General features: G+C 34.4%; 2 protein-coding genes across 2 annotated transcripts; one reads left to right on the top strand and one right to left on the bottom strand.

The window, feature by feature from the left end:
- Positions 1–156: 156 nt before the first annotated feature.
- Positions 157–9,239, bottom strand: LOC141815854 (uncharacterized). The gene is made up of 8 exons (XM_074703718.1): positions 9,019–9,239; positions 7,955–8,049; positions 5,641–5,733; positions 4,926–5,173; positions 3,748–3,894; positions 1,415–1,450; positions 913–940; positions 157–808 (listed from the first exon to the last, which is right to left on the bottom strand). Exons 1-8 carry the CDS (start codon positions 9,237–9,239, stop codon positions 240–242), a joined length of 1,437 nt encoding a protein of 478 aa, XP_074559819.1. The 3' UTR covers positions 157–239.
- Positions 9,240–11,691: 2,452 nt separating this feature from the next.
- Positions 11,692–17,221, top strand: LOC141815873 (uncharacterized). Its single transcript, XM_074703739.1, has 7 exons — positions 11,692–11,776; positions 12,442–14,146; positions 14,272–14,517; positions 15,548–15,628; positions 16,232–16,370; positions 16,464–16,894; positions 17,036–17,221. Exons 2-7 carry the CDS (start codon positions 12,893–12,895, stop codon positions 17,090–17,092), a joined length of 2,208 nt encoding a protein of 735 aa, XP_074559840.1. The 5' UTR covers positions 11,692–11,776; positions 12,442–12,892; the 3' UTR covers positions 17,093–17,221.
- Positions 17,222–18,664: the final 1,443 nt, after the last annotated feature.

The following is an 18,664-nucleotide window of genomic DNA, read 5'->3' as shown; positions in this document are numbered from 1 at the left end:
CATCTCATCATGAGCACGAGGATTGCAAGTAACTGCAGAAAATCATAGTATCTTATTCTATAAATCAAAAACCTGTAAAATGATGTCTTCCAACTTATTCAGAAAAAGAAAAAGCTTTGAGTAAGTTGCTGGCAAATGTTTGTACTTGAATGTGAGACAAATTGCTGGAATATTGTATAGAAAAAAGTTCAGGTTGCTGTATATGACTGATTATAATGAGTTGAATAACTAGCAAACAATCATTTTGGCATTCTACCATAGTTAGCCACTAATGATTTCAGGTAACAAATCCGTTCTTCCCGTGCCAACAGAGGCAGAGGCGGTACCATTTGTGATGGTGGCTGAACAGAAAGATTGTGCCCCTCCATTACTAGAAAACTGTGGTGTGAGTTCAGAGAATATGGATCTGAATGCTTGCCCATTGTTGGATAGTTTGAGAGGGGTGAAGGAGATGAGTTATAGCGGGAAGGTACACCCTTAGAAGACCCAGCAGAGGTCTGAATCAACAAAGTTTGGGTTGATGAAGCTATTGGTTTAGTAGATGGAAATGGAAGTGGAGGCAGCGGTGGTAACTCCATTCTAGAATTTTGAAGATGCGAAACCAGTTGCACTGGTGGCTGCGGCAGGGGTTCAGAGGTCGGCACTTGAGAAGAAGTGTTAGAGTCTGTTTTAAGTTTCTTCTTAGCAGCAGGAGATTCTCCTAGACCAATGACGCCAGCTGAGACAAGAGAAAAGAGCAGATTCTGCAACTTGGCAGAGGACCTAGAGGATGTGGGCTTTGCTTCCATTTCAGCTGAGATACCAGTACCTTTTGGAGCAAACAATAACAGTATCAGAGGCTTCAAATAAAGATTCCTTGGGTTTCTGCTCAATTAGCAGTAATTCAATGTTTGAGTATTGAAGAGACAATACCTGTTTTCATCTGTCGAGATACGGCAGCCTAGAAAACATAGAGAAACAAGGATGCTGAGTTTCAATACCAAATGCTTATGGCAATCAATTTTCCAGGATTCCAAAAGAAAATGAAAGATTTGAGAATTAGCTTATTTCTATCACTTAGCACTTTCATTATGGTAGTGTAGAGAACTAGAAATCAGGAGTGAGCCTGCATTGTAGTGCTAAAATAGATTTGACTAGCATGCAATGGAATTATGTCAAACCTAAGTTGATTCATCATGCCCTCCCCCGATTGATTTGATCAATCTTTTTGGACAAGAATCTCATATCTATATCAACCTCACCACTAAAAGTATGTTTACTTAATTAGCATACAATTATGTTATCTATAACTACTTCAGGTGCACACTACATTGTCAACACAATAACCCACCCATATTCATACTTAGAAGATTTCTACATTGAAAAAAAATATCAATTTATGATCATGCAGAAATTATGATACTGACAAGTGTACCTCGAGGAGATGATGAAATTGTGCAGTCTTCATTTCCTGAAATACATTCAAAATGGAAAAACTGATATATGTGCAGATATATATATATATATATCAAAATGGGAAAAAAAAATTAAGCATCTTCTAGAATAAATGCCACTATCAACACACCTGTTCTTGCAGGGCTTGTTTAATTAAAGTTACAAAAATTTTTCTTGAGGATTTAGTTGTTTTTATTTGTCCTATGCATTCCTCTAGACTATCATGTTGCATCTGCAACACTTCTCGAACTCTGTGTGCGACTATGGTACCTAATCACCCACTAGAGTCATTTGAAAGTTCTATGGAGAAATGAAGCATATGCAAAAGCAACTAACATATAGATATATGTGAAAAAAATGAGCAGACAAAGCTTTGATTTATGAAGATGCATGTAGAGAACAACAAAGACAACATAGTCCATACATATTTACAAAGCATAGACATGGAAGCAGTATAGCAACAGAGTCATACAACATGATATGACGATGATATAACAAAGCTTAAAAGCAAGTAATATAAAAACACACACTAGAAAATAGAGTTATTTATCAGTATGAAAAATAAATATATAATTATTTTGTCTCTTTGCCACATCAGCAATCAACTTGGGCTCCATGCCACCAATGAAGAAGAAGTGCATCTTGATTTTGCAACTTAATTGTATAGGTTTTGTTTTAAGAAGTTAATGGTCATAATTTCAATTGCCATCTGAACCTTGTGTTAGAATGAGTTTAAGTTTTCAGAGTGACCCAAATAAAGAGTCTTATGGACCAGATATGAGTTAACCAAGTTTGGATGTTTCATAATAATGATATCAAGCAAGTTTAGTCTCAAAATAATCATGGCACTCCAATTTAGTCTCACATGAAAAGAGCTATGAGCTACTGAAAGGTATTATATCATTGTAAGCTTGATGAGTAACATTACTATTAGTTAGTTTGGGCTTAAGAATTTTGGGCGCATTGTGCCTAAGAAAGTTAACTAGTCAATTCTCTTGGAGTATTAAAAATTGGAAACAAATTGAGTCTAATACACAATTTTAGGTTAGGTGTTTAGAGTAGATTCAACGTTGGATCTCAAATGCTGCCAATGAATGATACTAGGCTGTCAGATAGAATTTAGGACTTGAAAAGGACATCAAGCCTCATATGAGGAGATTTTCACATAGACTATGATTCTCCAATTTAATACCACGCAGAGAGCTATGTACTCAAGGAGGTTACAAGCTTAGATGTATGTATTATTAGTGACTTTGTCTTAAGCATTTGAGGACAAAGGTGGTCCTAAGAAAGTGTCAATTTTCTTATCTAGATGGAGTACCGCAACTAGTATTAGTATGGATTTAATTCTAATCACGCTGAAAACAAGCAAAGAGATTTGTTAACTTGTCCAAATGGCATGCCCATGTGGCTTTATTTCACAATCAAAATCACATAAGACCACAAAATAATTGATGGAATGATGCTAATTATTACATTTCATAAAGTTATGTAAAAGTTATAATTCTTGATTTTGGTTATATAAGTGTTACAAAGTCAAAGTTTAAACTGTGTAAATAATTAACCAAAATGAAATCACTATGATAAGAGAAATGTAGGATCACATAAATGTCGTTCATATCTTGTTTCCTTGGTTGGCAACTTATGTTATTTCTCATTTTACAATATAATGCTTAAAATATAAGTGAAATAATGATATGCAATTTATGATCTAATAAAACAATGATGCCACAGCTTCAAGAAATTTCTTAATAAGGTCAGCTATTTAAGATAAGAAAATGAAATAAAGCTTAAAGTGGCTAAACCAGAGGATGTTTAATAATCCTTTAGTCAAAAGGTGAACTGCTATTTTAATATCACTGAACAACAAAAAAATGGTCAATATGTCAAGTTAACTAATTTGTAAAAGTTAGCTAATTTTAGTCAAACCATGCAATACGCATTGTTTTAATCCTTGGTCACATAAAGTTAGCTAATTTGCAGCATAGCTGATCTATATTATCGACATGAACAAATGTTTGACCTACTAACTTCAAACCAGATTAAAAAAAAATTGTGCTGTCTACCTGATTTACTACCATTGGCAGTCCCAAGTTCCTTTTCTATTTTATCAATGATTATAATAGCAGCTTGGCATTTTCTAACCCAAGCATCTTCATCATAAACATGAAAATAACCATAAATTATTTTCTGTAAAAGCCCCCCATTGGAATGCTCCTGAACATGTCAAACATACAAATGCTTCATATGTGTTTATAATGCGAACTGTGAAGAACATGCACAAACAATTTAGGAAGCATTAAAGTTCCATACCAACTTAGTCTTTTCATTAATCTTTCTTGCATCTTCCAACTTAGCCTTTTCATCCATCTTTCTTGTTTCAGAGATGATCATGGCAATTTTTTCTCTGAGTTGCTTGCTTTTAGAACCAAAAAATTGATGTTCCTCCCATATGCAAACCTGGAAAACTTAGTAATTTAGATAACTCTGAAAAATATCAAGGTGGCTGTTGATCACTGAAAAAGACCTAAAACCAAGAAAAATTGATAAATACTAGATGACAGAGCAAACAAATTTATGAATCTCTCAAGTAGTTCCAGCATAAAAGGGTACTTTATAAAATAGTAGACCTATTCCAGTAAACACTAATAATCTTATACTACAAAGCAGCACAACCATGTCTAAAATCTCAGATCTCGAATTGTTAACTTATTGTTCCAAGTTAGATAAGATGGTTACAACTTACAAGTATTGAGTTGAAAATTAAGTTGGGCGTTGGAACAATGATCTGATGAAAGAATAAACAACCTAGAGATTTCACATCTTTCATTCACTTATGTAGCATACGCTGCTCATTTTGACAGAAAAAAATTCTTTCCCTTTGAGATCTCCATCCCTTGTAGCTTATGATGGAACACATTTGTCTATTAGGACCCCAAGCAAGAAAATAATAATTTAACCCTGCATAGACAGATATGTAGTAGAAAGCAAGTATTCTTGGTATGTTCCAAATTGCAACTCTTTAACCGTACTTTCCTCCTCACAGATGGTCGTGGGGCCGACCGTGTGGGGCCGCTAAGGTGGCGGATTCCACATTTTTTGCAGAAGAAGACCCAATTCCAAAAAAAAAAAAACGGAGCTCTCTTAAGAATTAAAGACAATTTGTTATGATGACGTTACAACATACAAACCTAATTTGGTTTAGTTCTTCTATAGTTATGTCATTAATGACCACACAAAAAACTACTGATGCAATAGGCAAAAACATAAATCCATGCATGACTTACAACCTAATATCTAGACTAAGACATATCAAATTTAGTAATCATGGTTTTATGCAGATCTAATCAACAGCATCCAAAAATATTAGGTATAAATTTGGAAATCTACTGAATGAATGCAATATTTCTATAAAAAAATCATGTTATGTTATGATGGCTTTTGCAGACAATAAAAAATGAACAAGAAATTTAAAGCTGAAGAAAAGTTACCAATTTTAGTACAGCTTTTGCAGACTCATCTCCTTTACCCAAAGCAAAACTTAAAGCCTTGGGAAGAACTTTCCAGAATTCATTAATGAATTCTATACCATTTTTCCCGCTCTTTCGCAAAACCTCATTAGCAAGATACAGAAAAGCTACTATCTTTTGTTCTCTTGGGCAACTAAGTAATTGTCGAAGCCATATTTCAACAACTTGTTTCGCATTTTGCTTATAGCCAATGCACCAACTTGATAAATCTTGTTTGGAGTTAAGCATGTAACTTCAACCTCAACATATTATTGAGAAAAACCGTTTAAGTTTACTTTCAGACAGGTTTAATTCTTTAGTCATTAAATAGGAGTTGCAGAAAAAAGTATTAGATCTCGAGGTTGCAGTTATGTTAAAGTTCCTACTTTTGTTACTTAAGGAATAACTGAGATGGTATGGAAGAAAAGGCTTCATATCAGTGCATTTCACCATGAATATGGATAAAAGAACATATAGAGCAAGCATAAAGGACACATGAAATAGAAAACTTTGACTAAAGTCCGTTTCATCACGGTCCCTATAGATCAATTATCAAAAAAGACTTTTGAGATTGATCCATAAAAATAATATTAAAACTTAAAATGTTTCCTTTCTCCAAAAATGGCATGCTAATCTAACCATATTCTCAACAGCCCAACCTTACCATACTAACTTATATGACCTAAATGAAGGATACCATCAATTTGCCTCTGTGAGTTGTAGAGCTTTGCAAGTTCATCCGCCAAAATCTGTTGGTTGAAAGAACCTTCCATTTTTTCCTGATTAAAATCTCAGGATCAAAACAAAGTGATGATTCAAAGAAGATATATATGACCAATTCGATGTCGAAGACAAGTTGAAGACGACAACAAACAACCACAACAACTACAAAAATAAACTAATCAGAGACAGACTGAGAACAACACAATGAGAAGAACATAAAAAAAAAAGAACAGAACAAATCAAAATAGCATGTGAAATACCAATCCGTATAAACAAATATCCGAGAATTTAACAGTGGTGACATATGAACTTAGATGACCAAATTGCAAATGAAATCATTAATCGTTTTAGGTAAGATAGATTGTTGAAGAATATTTTCACCAAAGGAGTAGCATACCTGCTAAGGAAGTTTCTCACAAAACTGTGACAAACAAAATCAAGGGTTGTCGAGAGTGACGGTTTCGCACAACAGGAATTTAGATTGTGGCAATCATTGAAGGGGGAGATAGAAATAGAATGTCGAGTCTCCTTATTCTAAAAACGTACGTGTATTTTTTATTTTAATATATATGCGCTTTTTTTATTTGCCACGACCGTCGCATTCATGAGTTCCCAAACAAGCCAATTTGCTTCCATAAAGCTCTTGTCTGGAGAAAATACAATGCACCACATAAAAAGAAACTTTTATGCACATTGGTAGACAATCATAAGGGGATGTACCTACCACACCTTCAGTATTTACATTTGGCAAAACTACAAACATATTGCTAGCAACTTTTGGTTGTCTTGTATTGACGAGTGAATAACCATATTCATGATCTTACCCATCTACATTTTGTCAAACAACAAAACTCGGACATCAACACTTTGAGAGGACACATGATACCCTTGTCACTCAAGAGTAAAATATTTTAGAAAGAACTATGTAGGGCAATTGAATATATGCCTATATCAAATACTTGTAGATGAGTCCAAGTAAAATAGAAAAATTCTCCAAAGGCACTCTAAAAAAGAACAATTAGTAAGAAGTTCAATATTCCCAATTATCTCTATCTTCTTTCATTTTATCATAGTTCACAAGGTTATCAAAGACAATCTTCTTAAGGGTTGTCTTGGGCTCTAGCCCACCCCAAAGATTTTTTTTATTACCTATTGTAAAAAAAGTGTAAAAAAGTTTTTGCTATTAGATTTATTACACATTGGTTCTTTTTATAAAAAAGTTTTTTTACTTAGCCCACCCCTTCCACACCCAAAGCCCAGCCCACTTCCTTTTCGTGGATCCGTCCTTGGTTGATATCAATATTGAAACCAACTAGGATAAAAACATCAGTCTTAAGAATCAATATTGTCATAAGAATCTTGCAATGTAGTTACAAAATCTAGCATACTTATCAATTTTTTATGCATCTATATCCTTTGTAGTGCTAGAATATTGAGGCTTCCCAATCGCCATAAGTGAATATGACTTTCAATTCTTTTATCCAAGAAAACAACTCAACATGAGGAAGTGACTTGCAAACCTAGTTCCTTCAAATAGTAGAATCTTTCTGTCAATAATTTACTGATTGATCCAGGAATGCAACAGTTATATAAAAAATATTGTTAACTATTGGCCCATTTTCACTACCTTCTTCACTATAGTTTACTAATGTCCATCATTGCCAAACAAACGCACTTTGTCACATGGTGTCCAAAATAATGTGATGTTCTTGCTCTAACAACTCTCTAGCCCACATAAAATTGACACTATTGTCAATGACAATCCACACTATATGTTCTACATCATCTCCCAAGCTCTACTATGCATTAGGTGACATATGACAAAATACCATGATATTATGCAATTGCATCGGATATGTGAAATATCTCACATTTCTATTTCAGTATAGTAAAAAGTTGATAATGCTCATCTGCATATGTCCTCCAACTACCATAAGTCAACGTAACCACAATACACCCCATTACTTCTTGCATGATAGGATGCATGTTCTAATCTCTTTCACTTGTTCCTTTAGATAAGACATGATAATTCATACACATTCGGATGTTAGATACCAACCTTTTGGATGTTGGAAACCATGCTACCATGTACATACTGTTTGTCGCATAGGGGGAATTCAATTGAAATAGAAGAAAATGGCATATAGTTTGAGTGATCAATTTTTTCTTCTCTATTGTGTAGGTATCATCAATCCTAGTATGCTTGTAAGCATAGTCTGGGAAAGCCATCGAATCAATATTGGAAATATCAACCAAATGCCTTCATCCCATGGAAGGAAAGAGATTACTGATGCCACCACTTGATGAGGTGATGCAAGCACTTGCACTCCTCCCCAATTTGGGTGTAGTGATTGAACCATTTCTCACTTGCCTAATTCCCTTCCTATGCCATTATTGAAGTAGGAGTCAATCATGATTTCCTAAGATTGGCCTTTGGAGATTAGAGAGCCATTAATTACGGTTATCTTAAGGTAAAGATTCAGTGTGTAATTTCCTTATTGGTATTGGGAAAGATTGCCTAGTTTAGACAAATAACCAATCAGGTGTTTCATATCATTGAAACACTACAAGGCTATAATTGTGTATCTCAAATAGAAAAAATAAACGAAAATACGTCTAGATGGTATAAATATGTTCAAAAACGATCAATGGATTATACAAATAGATAAGTTTTTAACTATTTAGAATAAAAATGTAAATAATGGTTAAAGACAAAAGAAAATATAAGTTAATATAATAGAAAGTAGTTTTAGATATCTAACATCCATGTGGCTAAGACTAACACATAATGATTAAATCAAATAATTATAAGCATTACAAAAATCAAAGTTATTTTGATACTAACACCTACTTATAGCTAATAAGTAACAATAATACAACAAACTATTATGATATCTGACAATAAATAAAAACACATCTTGAACTACGGGGAGTCCTTAAGACAGTCTGCTCTCTCTGCCAGTGCAATTTCTGTAGAATGTGAGTTCCAAACTAATTGCATGCCATCTCAAGTTGTCACGCGAGTAAAGCAAAGGCAATCCCGAAACTAACAAACAGAGAGCAACAAAAAAGTCGAATTTTAGAGTTAAATAAAATGAAATAGTAAATAAAACTCCCCATTTGAACATGAAAAAAAAGCGTAAAAATAAAGGAAGAACACTTGCTGCCTTGGCTAAATCCAGATGCAAAGACAGTTTGTAAAAGGGTATTCGAACCTGGTAAAGCAAGCGTTGCGATAGATTACTTCTTCCGACAAGGATTTCCACTTATCTCCTCCAGCGGTGCACGATGCGTTTATACGATGGTGAAAACAAAAGGTAATGTTCCGTGTGAGAGAGGAAAAGAATCTAACCGCTGCGACCGATTTGTTATTAGGGTTCTTCTCCTTGCTTCCGCAAGCGCCGCATCATCCTTCGCATAGTTGATGCGCGACGAATGGGGGCTAGTGTTTCCGCCTCCTGGCAGCTCGTTTTGCCTCCTTTCCCCGCCAGATCTCTCGCTTGCTCTGGGGAAGAGAAGGAAGGCGAAGGCGAAGGGTTTCGGCTTTGCAGTTGGGATTTGGGAGTTCGTCATCGGAAGAGTAACCAGCAACTACCGTGGCGAAAGAGAAGGTCAACTGACCGATCCAACCAGGGTTTGAAAATAGACCGGCTTAGGCCTCCCGGTTCAACTAGTAAATCGGGGGTAGATTTCAAACCGCCCCCAAAGGTTTAGCAGCTCTTTGAAATGCCCCCATCAAAATTATAAAAATACCCTTAACACTTTTAATTTTATTTTTTCATCAGTGTGTTTCCCTTCATTAATAAAAAAATAATTTGAATACTAATTTTAAATAATAAAACATATATATTAGCCTTAAAAGGATATTTAGTAAAATATAAATATTATGGATGTTTTTATTTAATGAAACTTTAACACTTTTTGGAAAATTATTAATAGTGTATGCTTTCTTAGGAAGCCACACGGCATGCCATTAGAATTTACTAATAGTAGTTTATTGATCGTATTTAAAGATTTAGCAAATAATATTATTCATATTATTAATTAAGGTATGCACAATTGCGGTTAACAAATTAATGGCAATTCTTCCTCAAAACAATGCTACTTAAGTAAAAAAAATCATTTAGGCATGAATAAATTTGATATTCAATTTGATAACCATTTATTTATATTCGTTTAATACATATAATATCAATTAAATGCACAAGCTTAAATAACTCATTAAACTAAACGAATAAATTTTAACACATATATGTTTAATTTATTAATATTCATGAATAATATTTATAAATAATATTTGAGAACAACATTCATGCACAATGTTCATGTTTATCAATAAAACTCTTATCAATATGTAAAATAAATAAGTAATTTTTTAAAATGAATAAATATGTTTGTATTATCAAATGCAATAATCAACTAAATAAATTTAAAATATAAATATTTAAATAATTAAAAAAGATTTAAATTTAGAGCTTGATAATATCTAAATGAATCAAACTCAAATTAAACTTGAATCAAATTCAAACTCATAAAAAAGAAATTTTGAATGATCATTTCAATAATTTGATTCATTTTAAACTTGATTTAATTAAATTATCTTATCAAATAAATTTAAACAACACATAACTTGACTAATTTACGATCCTAATTTAGGCGCAACAATTAATCATTTAAAAAAAACATTCTAAACCTTTACAATAGTTAAAACAGTCTTATAATTTGAATATCTACTCTTCTCAAATTACTCATTTTATTAGTTAGCAATTGAGATGCAATCATTGATTAAGTTAATGGATGAGAGAAAAGATGCAACCATAATAATCAAACATTTGTTTTACTAAATGAGATTAAGTATATAGATTTTTTTTATATTGTTGGAATCTTCTATCATATTTTTATCTATATTTATACAATTTAATTAAAATTGATGGAATAAAAGAGGTATTTCAAGTAACAATTACAAGTAATCTGCTATTTTTAATAATTTTTTGAAAAGAAATAATGCTCTGACATATAAACAATTAGAAGTGGTCAATTAATTTTCTGTCATAATTTAAACAAAAGTGGAATTAGGTCACGGAACCCATTCATTAATTGGGAAGAAGAAGACAAATTGTACACTAACACATTGATCTCCATCATTACGTAGAACTGCTACACAAATAATTTTAATATTAATGTAAAATAAATTAAAAAATAATATATTTGCTCATGTAAAAGCTTTTCTCATAAATTATTTTAGATAAATAAATTTCCATCAAAACATATTCTGAGAATAATCGTCCATGGTGGTGGATGCGGAAGCGTTGAGGAGCCGGGAGCCCACCATTTTTCCGCACATCGTTTGTGACCCATCAGTCTCTGCGGACTTGATTTCTGAGTGGGGCCCACATAACTATGCGAGCGGCACGGCCAATCGCAGGGAAGGGAAGGCGGAGGACACGATACGGAAACGGTTACTGGACCCGGTCCGATTGGCAAGGCAGCTATATTTGTGGATGAGAGAGTGTTGCCGGTTTAGTGAACCGGTCGGATATCGCATCTTTTCCGCTAGCGTTGCTTGTTACCTGGACGTCGCGTCGCGCACGCGTCTGACTGTGGCTGGATCTTGGAGTGGGCCCAACCTTTACGCCAGCAATCGCAGGGAAGGTAAAGGAAACGAGTAGCGTTCGTTAAATCCTTGCCCAATTAGCAACTCAGCGAGGATTAGCGGTCTAATGAACCAGCTAAGTTGTAACCCATCTTGTTACCCAGATGTATGTGGCGCTTCGTGGCCTGGATCTTTTACTGGGCCCGGATTGTGCGACCGACGTCACCAATCATATGGAAGGTGAAGAAAACAAGTAAAGTGTGCGCCGGGGCGATAAAGTATTCCCTTTTTATCATTTATTAGAATATTAAGATAATTATCTAATTATATCGACCGGTTAATATAATTACTCACGGGGGTAGAGTGGTAATTTCACGAAATTATATATATGTATGTGTGAGATAATAGGGAAGGATGGAAGAGAGAAGGAGAGAGAGAGAGAGAGCGCAATTGGTTTGGGGCTTCTTTGGATGAGGAATTTAATCTGCTTTCTCGTGATTGAATCGGACTTTTGGTGGTGAGAGCACAATTCGTCTCTGACCACTAGGTTTCTGGATTTTTTTCTTTGATCTCTGGATTTTTGCGTTATTCTTTTTCCCGATCGTCGGCTCAGTTTCTGCTTCTGTGTCGGACATGGCGTGGGATTAAGAGAGGAGGAATGTGTGCCGTGAAAGGCACCTGTTTGATTTCTACAGGATGGTTTCATCGCCTTATATTTTGCAATTGTTCCTCTTCCCCTTTCTTTCTCGTATTTGGAGTATGTAAGAAGCTGTTATTTGGCATTCATGAGGTTTTTAGTTTTTTGGCATTTTTTTTTTCATTTTCTGTTCCAGCGTTGAAGTGAAGTTTGTTTCTTCTTCCCTCATATGTTTGCCTTTTTTGGCAAAATTTCATTTTTGTTGATGATTTTTTCATCTTTTGCACTGTTCACGCGTTTTCACTCTTCTACTATTTGATTTACAAGAATATATCGAGAGTTTTCTGACAATTTGGTTCCTATCGTTGGTACCAAATTCTCAGTATTCGTATTTTTTGGAAGTAGGTGTAGTAAAACTTAAGGCAAAAAGCTGTTTTCCCCTCAATTATTTCATCCGTATATATTCTCCTCTTTTGCATTATTTAACATGATTCTTCTAAATATGTACTCTTTGATGATCCATTTCTCTTTCTTTTGCCTTTCAGGGTATCAGTTGCAATCTTGTATAGATGCTCATCAACATATCTTGTTGCTGACTTTAAGTCAGTTCTCCTTTCTTGATTCCCTCGAATTAACAAGTCTTTTACAAGTTTTACTTGCTAATTCTGCATGGGCTTCATTATCGTTGGCACTAAGTTAGAGATGGTGCGTGCTAACTTATTGCAGCCTAGGCATTATGTATACAGTAATTTAGCTATTCCTGATTAGCTGAGGTGAGGTCTTGGATTATTTTTCAGTGCCTAATGATCTTTGCTTTCGCCTGGTAACATTGTGGAATTAGATTAGTTCAGAAAGGCACAAGGAAAATGGATTAAATTTTATGACTGGAGGAAAAATCATGCTACTATCTGGAGATAGTATTGACTTGCAAAATTGCACAAGGGAAACAAGGGCAGAAGGTAGTGGAAGTAGGCTTTGACCTTATTAGTTATTTCAATGGGCTTGCCTCAAGTACAGTTAGAAGAGGCTGATGAAGGTAGGAGATTGGCGAATGCATTTGAGTCAACCCCACCTCACTGTATTAGTTTTTGCAATTGCAATTTGGATGGAGTACATGCAGAAAGCACAAATTATGATGATGTTGGAGAATTTTCATCTTCACCTAGCGATATTCGGAGGAAATCCATCTCGGATCCAGAAAAAACAAATTGGATGTTTGAATACAAAAATGCTATCATTGAAGCTGCAGACCTTCAAGACCTGAAGATCGAGTCTAATGATTCAAATGATAGGTTATTACCTAATTTCCGGCATGTTGTCCAGAAACCTGCATTTAGGGTGGTTGGCTTTGAATCAAGCCAGTTGAGTTCCTCTGCTAGTGGCTTTGAGAATGTGACAGTGGACCAAAGTCACCATTCTTCTATAAATTTGAACATTTCAATCTATTCCCAAGGATCCCAACCACGCAAGCGATTGTTGTCTCCTCTGAATAGTGTGCTTAGGACACAATTCCATGGTGATTTGCTAAATATTGATGCTGTTGATTCTCAAGCATGTGAATTTATCAGGAATTATAGTCTCTTGCCCTCACAAGATCTTAAGAAATTAAATGTTGGGGTTTCTCAACTTATTTCAGATTGTCCCTTCTCAAGAAATTCTGATATTCCGAATACTTCAGATAGTAGTACATTGAGGAGCAATCTTTTCACTGATGGACCTGTCCTTGACAAGGAAACTTTTTCTCATTCTCATCATAGATGGGAGGTTAATCCTAGTAACCATAGGAATAAGCTAAGACTTTCCACTGGTACATTAGCTATTTCTCCAGAGAAGGTAAATTCAACACCAATTTCCCTATCTCCTCTGGGTCCTAGATGGTCTGAAAGAATGAGAATTAAGGAAGCACAAAGGGACATAAAAAAGGACATGGAAAGTAACTTCTTTGATTCACAGGCATTTCATGGATCAAATTGTGTAAATGAAACCAAAACAATGTCCCTGCATGAAGAGATTGGTTCTAAGATGCACAAAATATTTGAGGAACCTAGCATATTGCATGATGAAATGGATACATTTTCTCTTGTTTGCAGGGGCCATAAGAGCTTAAATGATGATCCTCAGTCCATTCCTGTAACCCACTGCATGAATCATGTTAGAGGCTCAACTGTGCCTCATTTGCGGAGGTCTTTGGTTGGCTCATTTGAAGAGTCTCTCTTATCTGGTCGATTCTCATCTGGAAAAGTCTGTCAGGTACCTAGATCAGATTTCTACTTCATTCAGCTGATGCCTTAAACTAGAGCATTCTAAGTTTCAGATAGAGATCACATTGTTATTGCATTTGACTATTTACCTTTTTTGCTTCTAAATATTGACAGGCCTTTGATGGTTTTTTGGCTGTACTAAATGTAACTGGTGGTACCTTTTCACCAAAATCTCAGAAGCTTCCTTTCTCAGTGACCAGTGTTGATGATATATCATTATTGTACTATGCATCAATTGATATTGCTGGCACCATGCAATCTAATAAGGGTAGAGGCCCAAAATTGACTAGAAGTTTGAGCAATGACTCTGGAGTTGTCAAAAGTCGGTTGCGCATTCCGATGAAAGGCTGCATACAACTGGTATTGGATTTCCTAGACTTAAAATTATTGTTGATGTTCAAACAAGTTAGGTCTGTTAAACTTGATATGATGTTGAGGCTACTTTTATTACCAACATAAAAGATTGGCTTGGTATCATTGTTAGTATCGTGGCTAACATTTATGCAAATATACTTATTTTTTCAGTCATATGGTATGCTGTTTGCAATATGGAAATAGGCTTTTGATATAAATTACTACTTCAAGGGAAGAATTGTGTATTCATAGTTCCTATTCATTCATGAATCGTTGCAACTGAGTTATGAAAAAAAAAAAAAACAAACTGGAGGTTCTCATCCTGGGCATACCTGGTGGGACACAAAGGTTATGGGAACTTTTCTCTTTACCTTTCAAATTTTATTAACTACTCTATGATTGTGCTTATTGATATTAATTTGTCAAGCTGGATAAATATACAATTCTGGTGTATTATCTACCAACCCATCATTGTCAATTTGGTCCTACTTTGAAATATTGTTTAATTTGATAACTAGCAAGACATTTACAGTAAAAATAAAATGGTAGTTAATACTGTCTATTAGATTGAAAATAGACAAGGCAGATGTTCTGCCTTTTCCTTCCTGTATTAATAAAACTAGGGTGGAACATTACTCGAACTCTGCCTGAGAGTATTGTGCTGATGTGCTCATATAGATAGTTTTATGAGATTAAATGAAAAATGGATATATTGGTACTTGTGCTCAAGCAAACAAAATAGTTGATCTAATTGTTAAAAAAAAAAACTTGTATTGACCCTGATATTGCACATATATTCATCTTGAAATATGCTTTTTGAGATGGAGTTTTTTCGCAAGTAAAAGTTTTCACTGATCAGCCTTATGTTAGTATTTGTAGTCATTGACTTCTCTCATAAATATTCTTTGTTACCGCTTTTGCTGTTCCACCAGCGGTGTGCTTGTGCCCATCCAAGACAAATATTGATAATTTACTATCTGAAAAGAAAGATTGTTATTTTTCTTGCAACTGGATTCCTGATATGTGTTTTTAACAGCTTCTTAGCAATCCTGAGATGACCCCACTCCACACGTTTTTGTGCAATTATGATTTGAGTGACATGCCGCCAGGTACAAAGGTATGAAGATTGGAAACTCTTGCTATCTAACGCTGTCATTGAAAACTTGCTCTTCTGTAAATATTAGCGAGGTTAGCAATAACCATTAAAACATAGCAATAGCTACAGCTATGGCTATATGACCAAAATGTTTACACCATCTCGTCTGGATCAGTTGCTTAATTGCACTAGCATCAGAACATAAGGATAGCTATTTGTTTTGTATGGATAAGGTCAGGGATATGAGAATTTATTACAAATCTGATATTTATGATTGTATGATTGTGGTGTGGTGTTGTGTGATGCAGGAAGTTAACAATTCTTACTTTCACTTCCAGGTTGCCTTTTACTATTATTTGTTTTGACCCATTCCCATGGTGTCATGACACATTATTTCAGTAAATTAGGAACAAGAAGATGACTGCAACTCTCAACTATTTGTCATTGTTTCTTTTTTTTATTGTGCCTATTTTTGTCAAAAAATAGTCAGCTAATTTAGGCTTTAGGCATTTTGAAAATGTATTAGCATGGTTCCTTTGGTTAATATGTTGATCTGCAGTTAATTTTTACAGCATTCAAAATGATTAGTGATATACATTGCCTTTGTTTATGGATTTGAAACAGACATTCTTACGCCAGAAGGCCACTCTGGCATCTCATGGATCCCCAAATAATTCAGCGAAAGGTATTGAGGAACAAGATACAAAAGTTGCTTCTACAACTGAACTGAAATCCAATGACAATAGCCGGAGAGAGTGTTACGGTAGAGTTCATCCATTTAAGTTTACCTTCGTTGTTTCGTAGATGAAAAGATGTAGAATTGAATGCTAAGATCAATACTTCTTTTGCCTTTCAGGTTGCGTGCTCAAAGATGATATTGACAGTTACGATCCAACTGCTAATCCACCAGAAGGAAGAAAAAACTCAGAGTTTGCCCCTCTTGATGACCGTCATGGATTTCCAAATGATTTTAGTTATACTATAAATCCTAGAACAGTTGAAGATGATAACTCTAAGATAGATCTTTGCCCCCTCGCTAGCAAAAAGTCTGTTCATATCTCTTCAAAGATCAATGATAACTCTGCTGGTGCTCTCCGATATGCACTTCATCTGCGCTTTCTATGCCCTGCTACTAAGAAATCAACCAGGTCATTGAACAGGTGCAAATCTAACCCTGACTCTGTTCCCGAAACACAAGCCGATGCAATGGAAGGGCGTCGTTTCTACTTGTACAATGATCTCCGGGTTGTGTTTCCACAACGGCACTCAGATACAGATGAGGGCAAGGTATGAACTCAGAACATGGTGCATGTTCTATTACCTCTCTAGTTATTTGAATCTCAAAACACTAGGAATGCTATATTTTGTCGTGGATTGATTGCTTACATTGGTTTCTGACCGATGTTTCTATCGAATTTCTTGTTTCAGTTGCGGGTGGATCACCACTTCCCTGCCGATCCAAAGTACTTCGACTTGAGCAATTGACTGGGGCACAGGGCTCATTTGTGCCCCCACAAATTGTACATAACACTCACCTTACGCTTGTGCTTCTCTAATGCTACTTGTACATATTTTTCATTTCCTAGTAAATAAATTTGTAATTAATCTTCAAAATTCTCAACTGCTCGTGGTCCTGCTCTTCATCAAAGGCAAAAGAAATCCGATTTGTGAAAAATGGAGGAGCAAATCGAAGAATATTTGTCTACTCTCTCATCAATGTTTTTTTTATAACCTAGGTTTCTAGTTCTTATGACTCTCTCATTAATTTCGAAGACGGTCGGTCCGGTTCTATAGAAGTTTTCATCGGTCCTCAAGAATAAATCTTGAAAGCGCAGCTTCGGCAATCCACCCTCATGGTTTTTTCCATCCATGTAAGTTCGTCGTGAATCAGTACTCTATTCGTGAAAGTAAACTCGTGGATTTTATTCATCCATAGGTACTTCAGTTCATGGCCGCTCAACCTGAGTTTTATCTATTAAATTCAATGTTAAACATCTCCTAGAGGATCGATCCATTTTAGATTCTTCTATATTGCAGTTAGATATCAATGAAAATTATACAAATAAATAAATAAAAATATACCCCTCTTTTTCTCATCATATTTTAAATAACATTAAACTATTACCTCTTTAAATTCTTCCTTCCTATCAAATGAAATAAAGAAACCGACAATTTCTTGTCCTTTTTTTTTCTCCAAGTAAAAAAAAAACTCAACTTTAACATTTAAACACTCAATGAATCAATCCTTGGCAAAATGGAAAACTTTTTGAGAGACATTTAGGTAGGAAAATTTAATTGTATTTATTGCGTGCTGATCCATTCAAATTGGATTAAAAAAAATAATGGCAATCATCTTACCTATCCATCTATAATTTCAGTTTTTAAAAAAATAAAAATAAAAATCAAATATGGAATAAACTTATTTATTTACTTTCTTGTTTATCATTCATAATTTTCAATTTTTATTCCACTGTTTTTTACAGGGTAGATATCAAGTTCGACATTACTTTCTAGAATGAGAACGTGAAATATATAACTTGATTTTTATTAATATTTGAGGAAAAACAATAATGAAATTTATCAACATCACATCACTGATCACATCACAAATGTGTCAGTTCTAATGCTTATAAATCAGCACATTTATCTTCCTATGAAATTACCAGAATATGTCAAAAAAAAAAAGTTACTTCCAGAAACAATATTTTTATAACGAAGATTCAAATCTTACTAAAATATATTATATTTAAGAAATTTTAAGATTCACTACGCTTCTAAATTTATATGTTTATAAGATCAAATCAATATTTTATATAAAATATAGAGAATGTTATCTTGTAGATCCCTAATTTTTTAATATTAAAATTCAATCCTTAACCTTCAAAATAAAATCTTAAATAATTTAATTATAAATTAAAAAAAATAAAAAAAAATTCTACCTACACGTAGTCGTGCACCGTACATCATACACGAGATCGTTGTGATATATATGTATTTTCCTCCCTTGCCATTTCATACTACTGAATTCACTATTACATTTGATTGATTTTAAAGATG

Source organism: Curcuma longa, unplaced genomic scaffold, assembly GCF_044706935.1.
Source record: "Curcuma longa cultivar G26 ecotype Majalengka, Jawa Barat unplaced genomic scaffold, ITB_CL_G26_1.1 contig_11566, whole genome shotgun sequence".
NCBI lineage: Eukaryota > Viridiplantae > Streptophyta > Magnoliopsida > Zingiberales > Zingiberaceae > Curcuma > Curcuma longa.
Note: the sequence above shows the minus strand (reverse complement) of the source record. Positions and strands in the feature narration are given on the sequence as shown.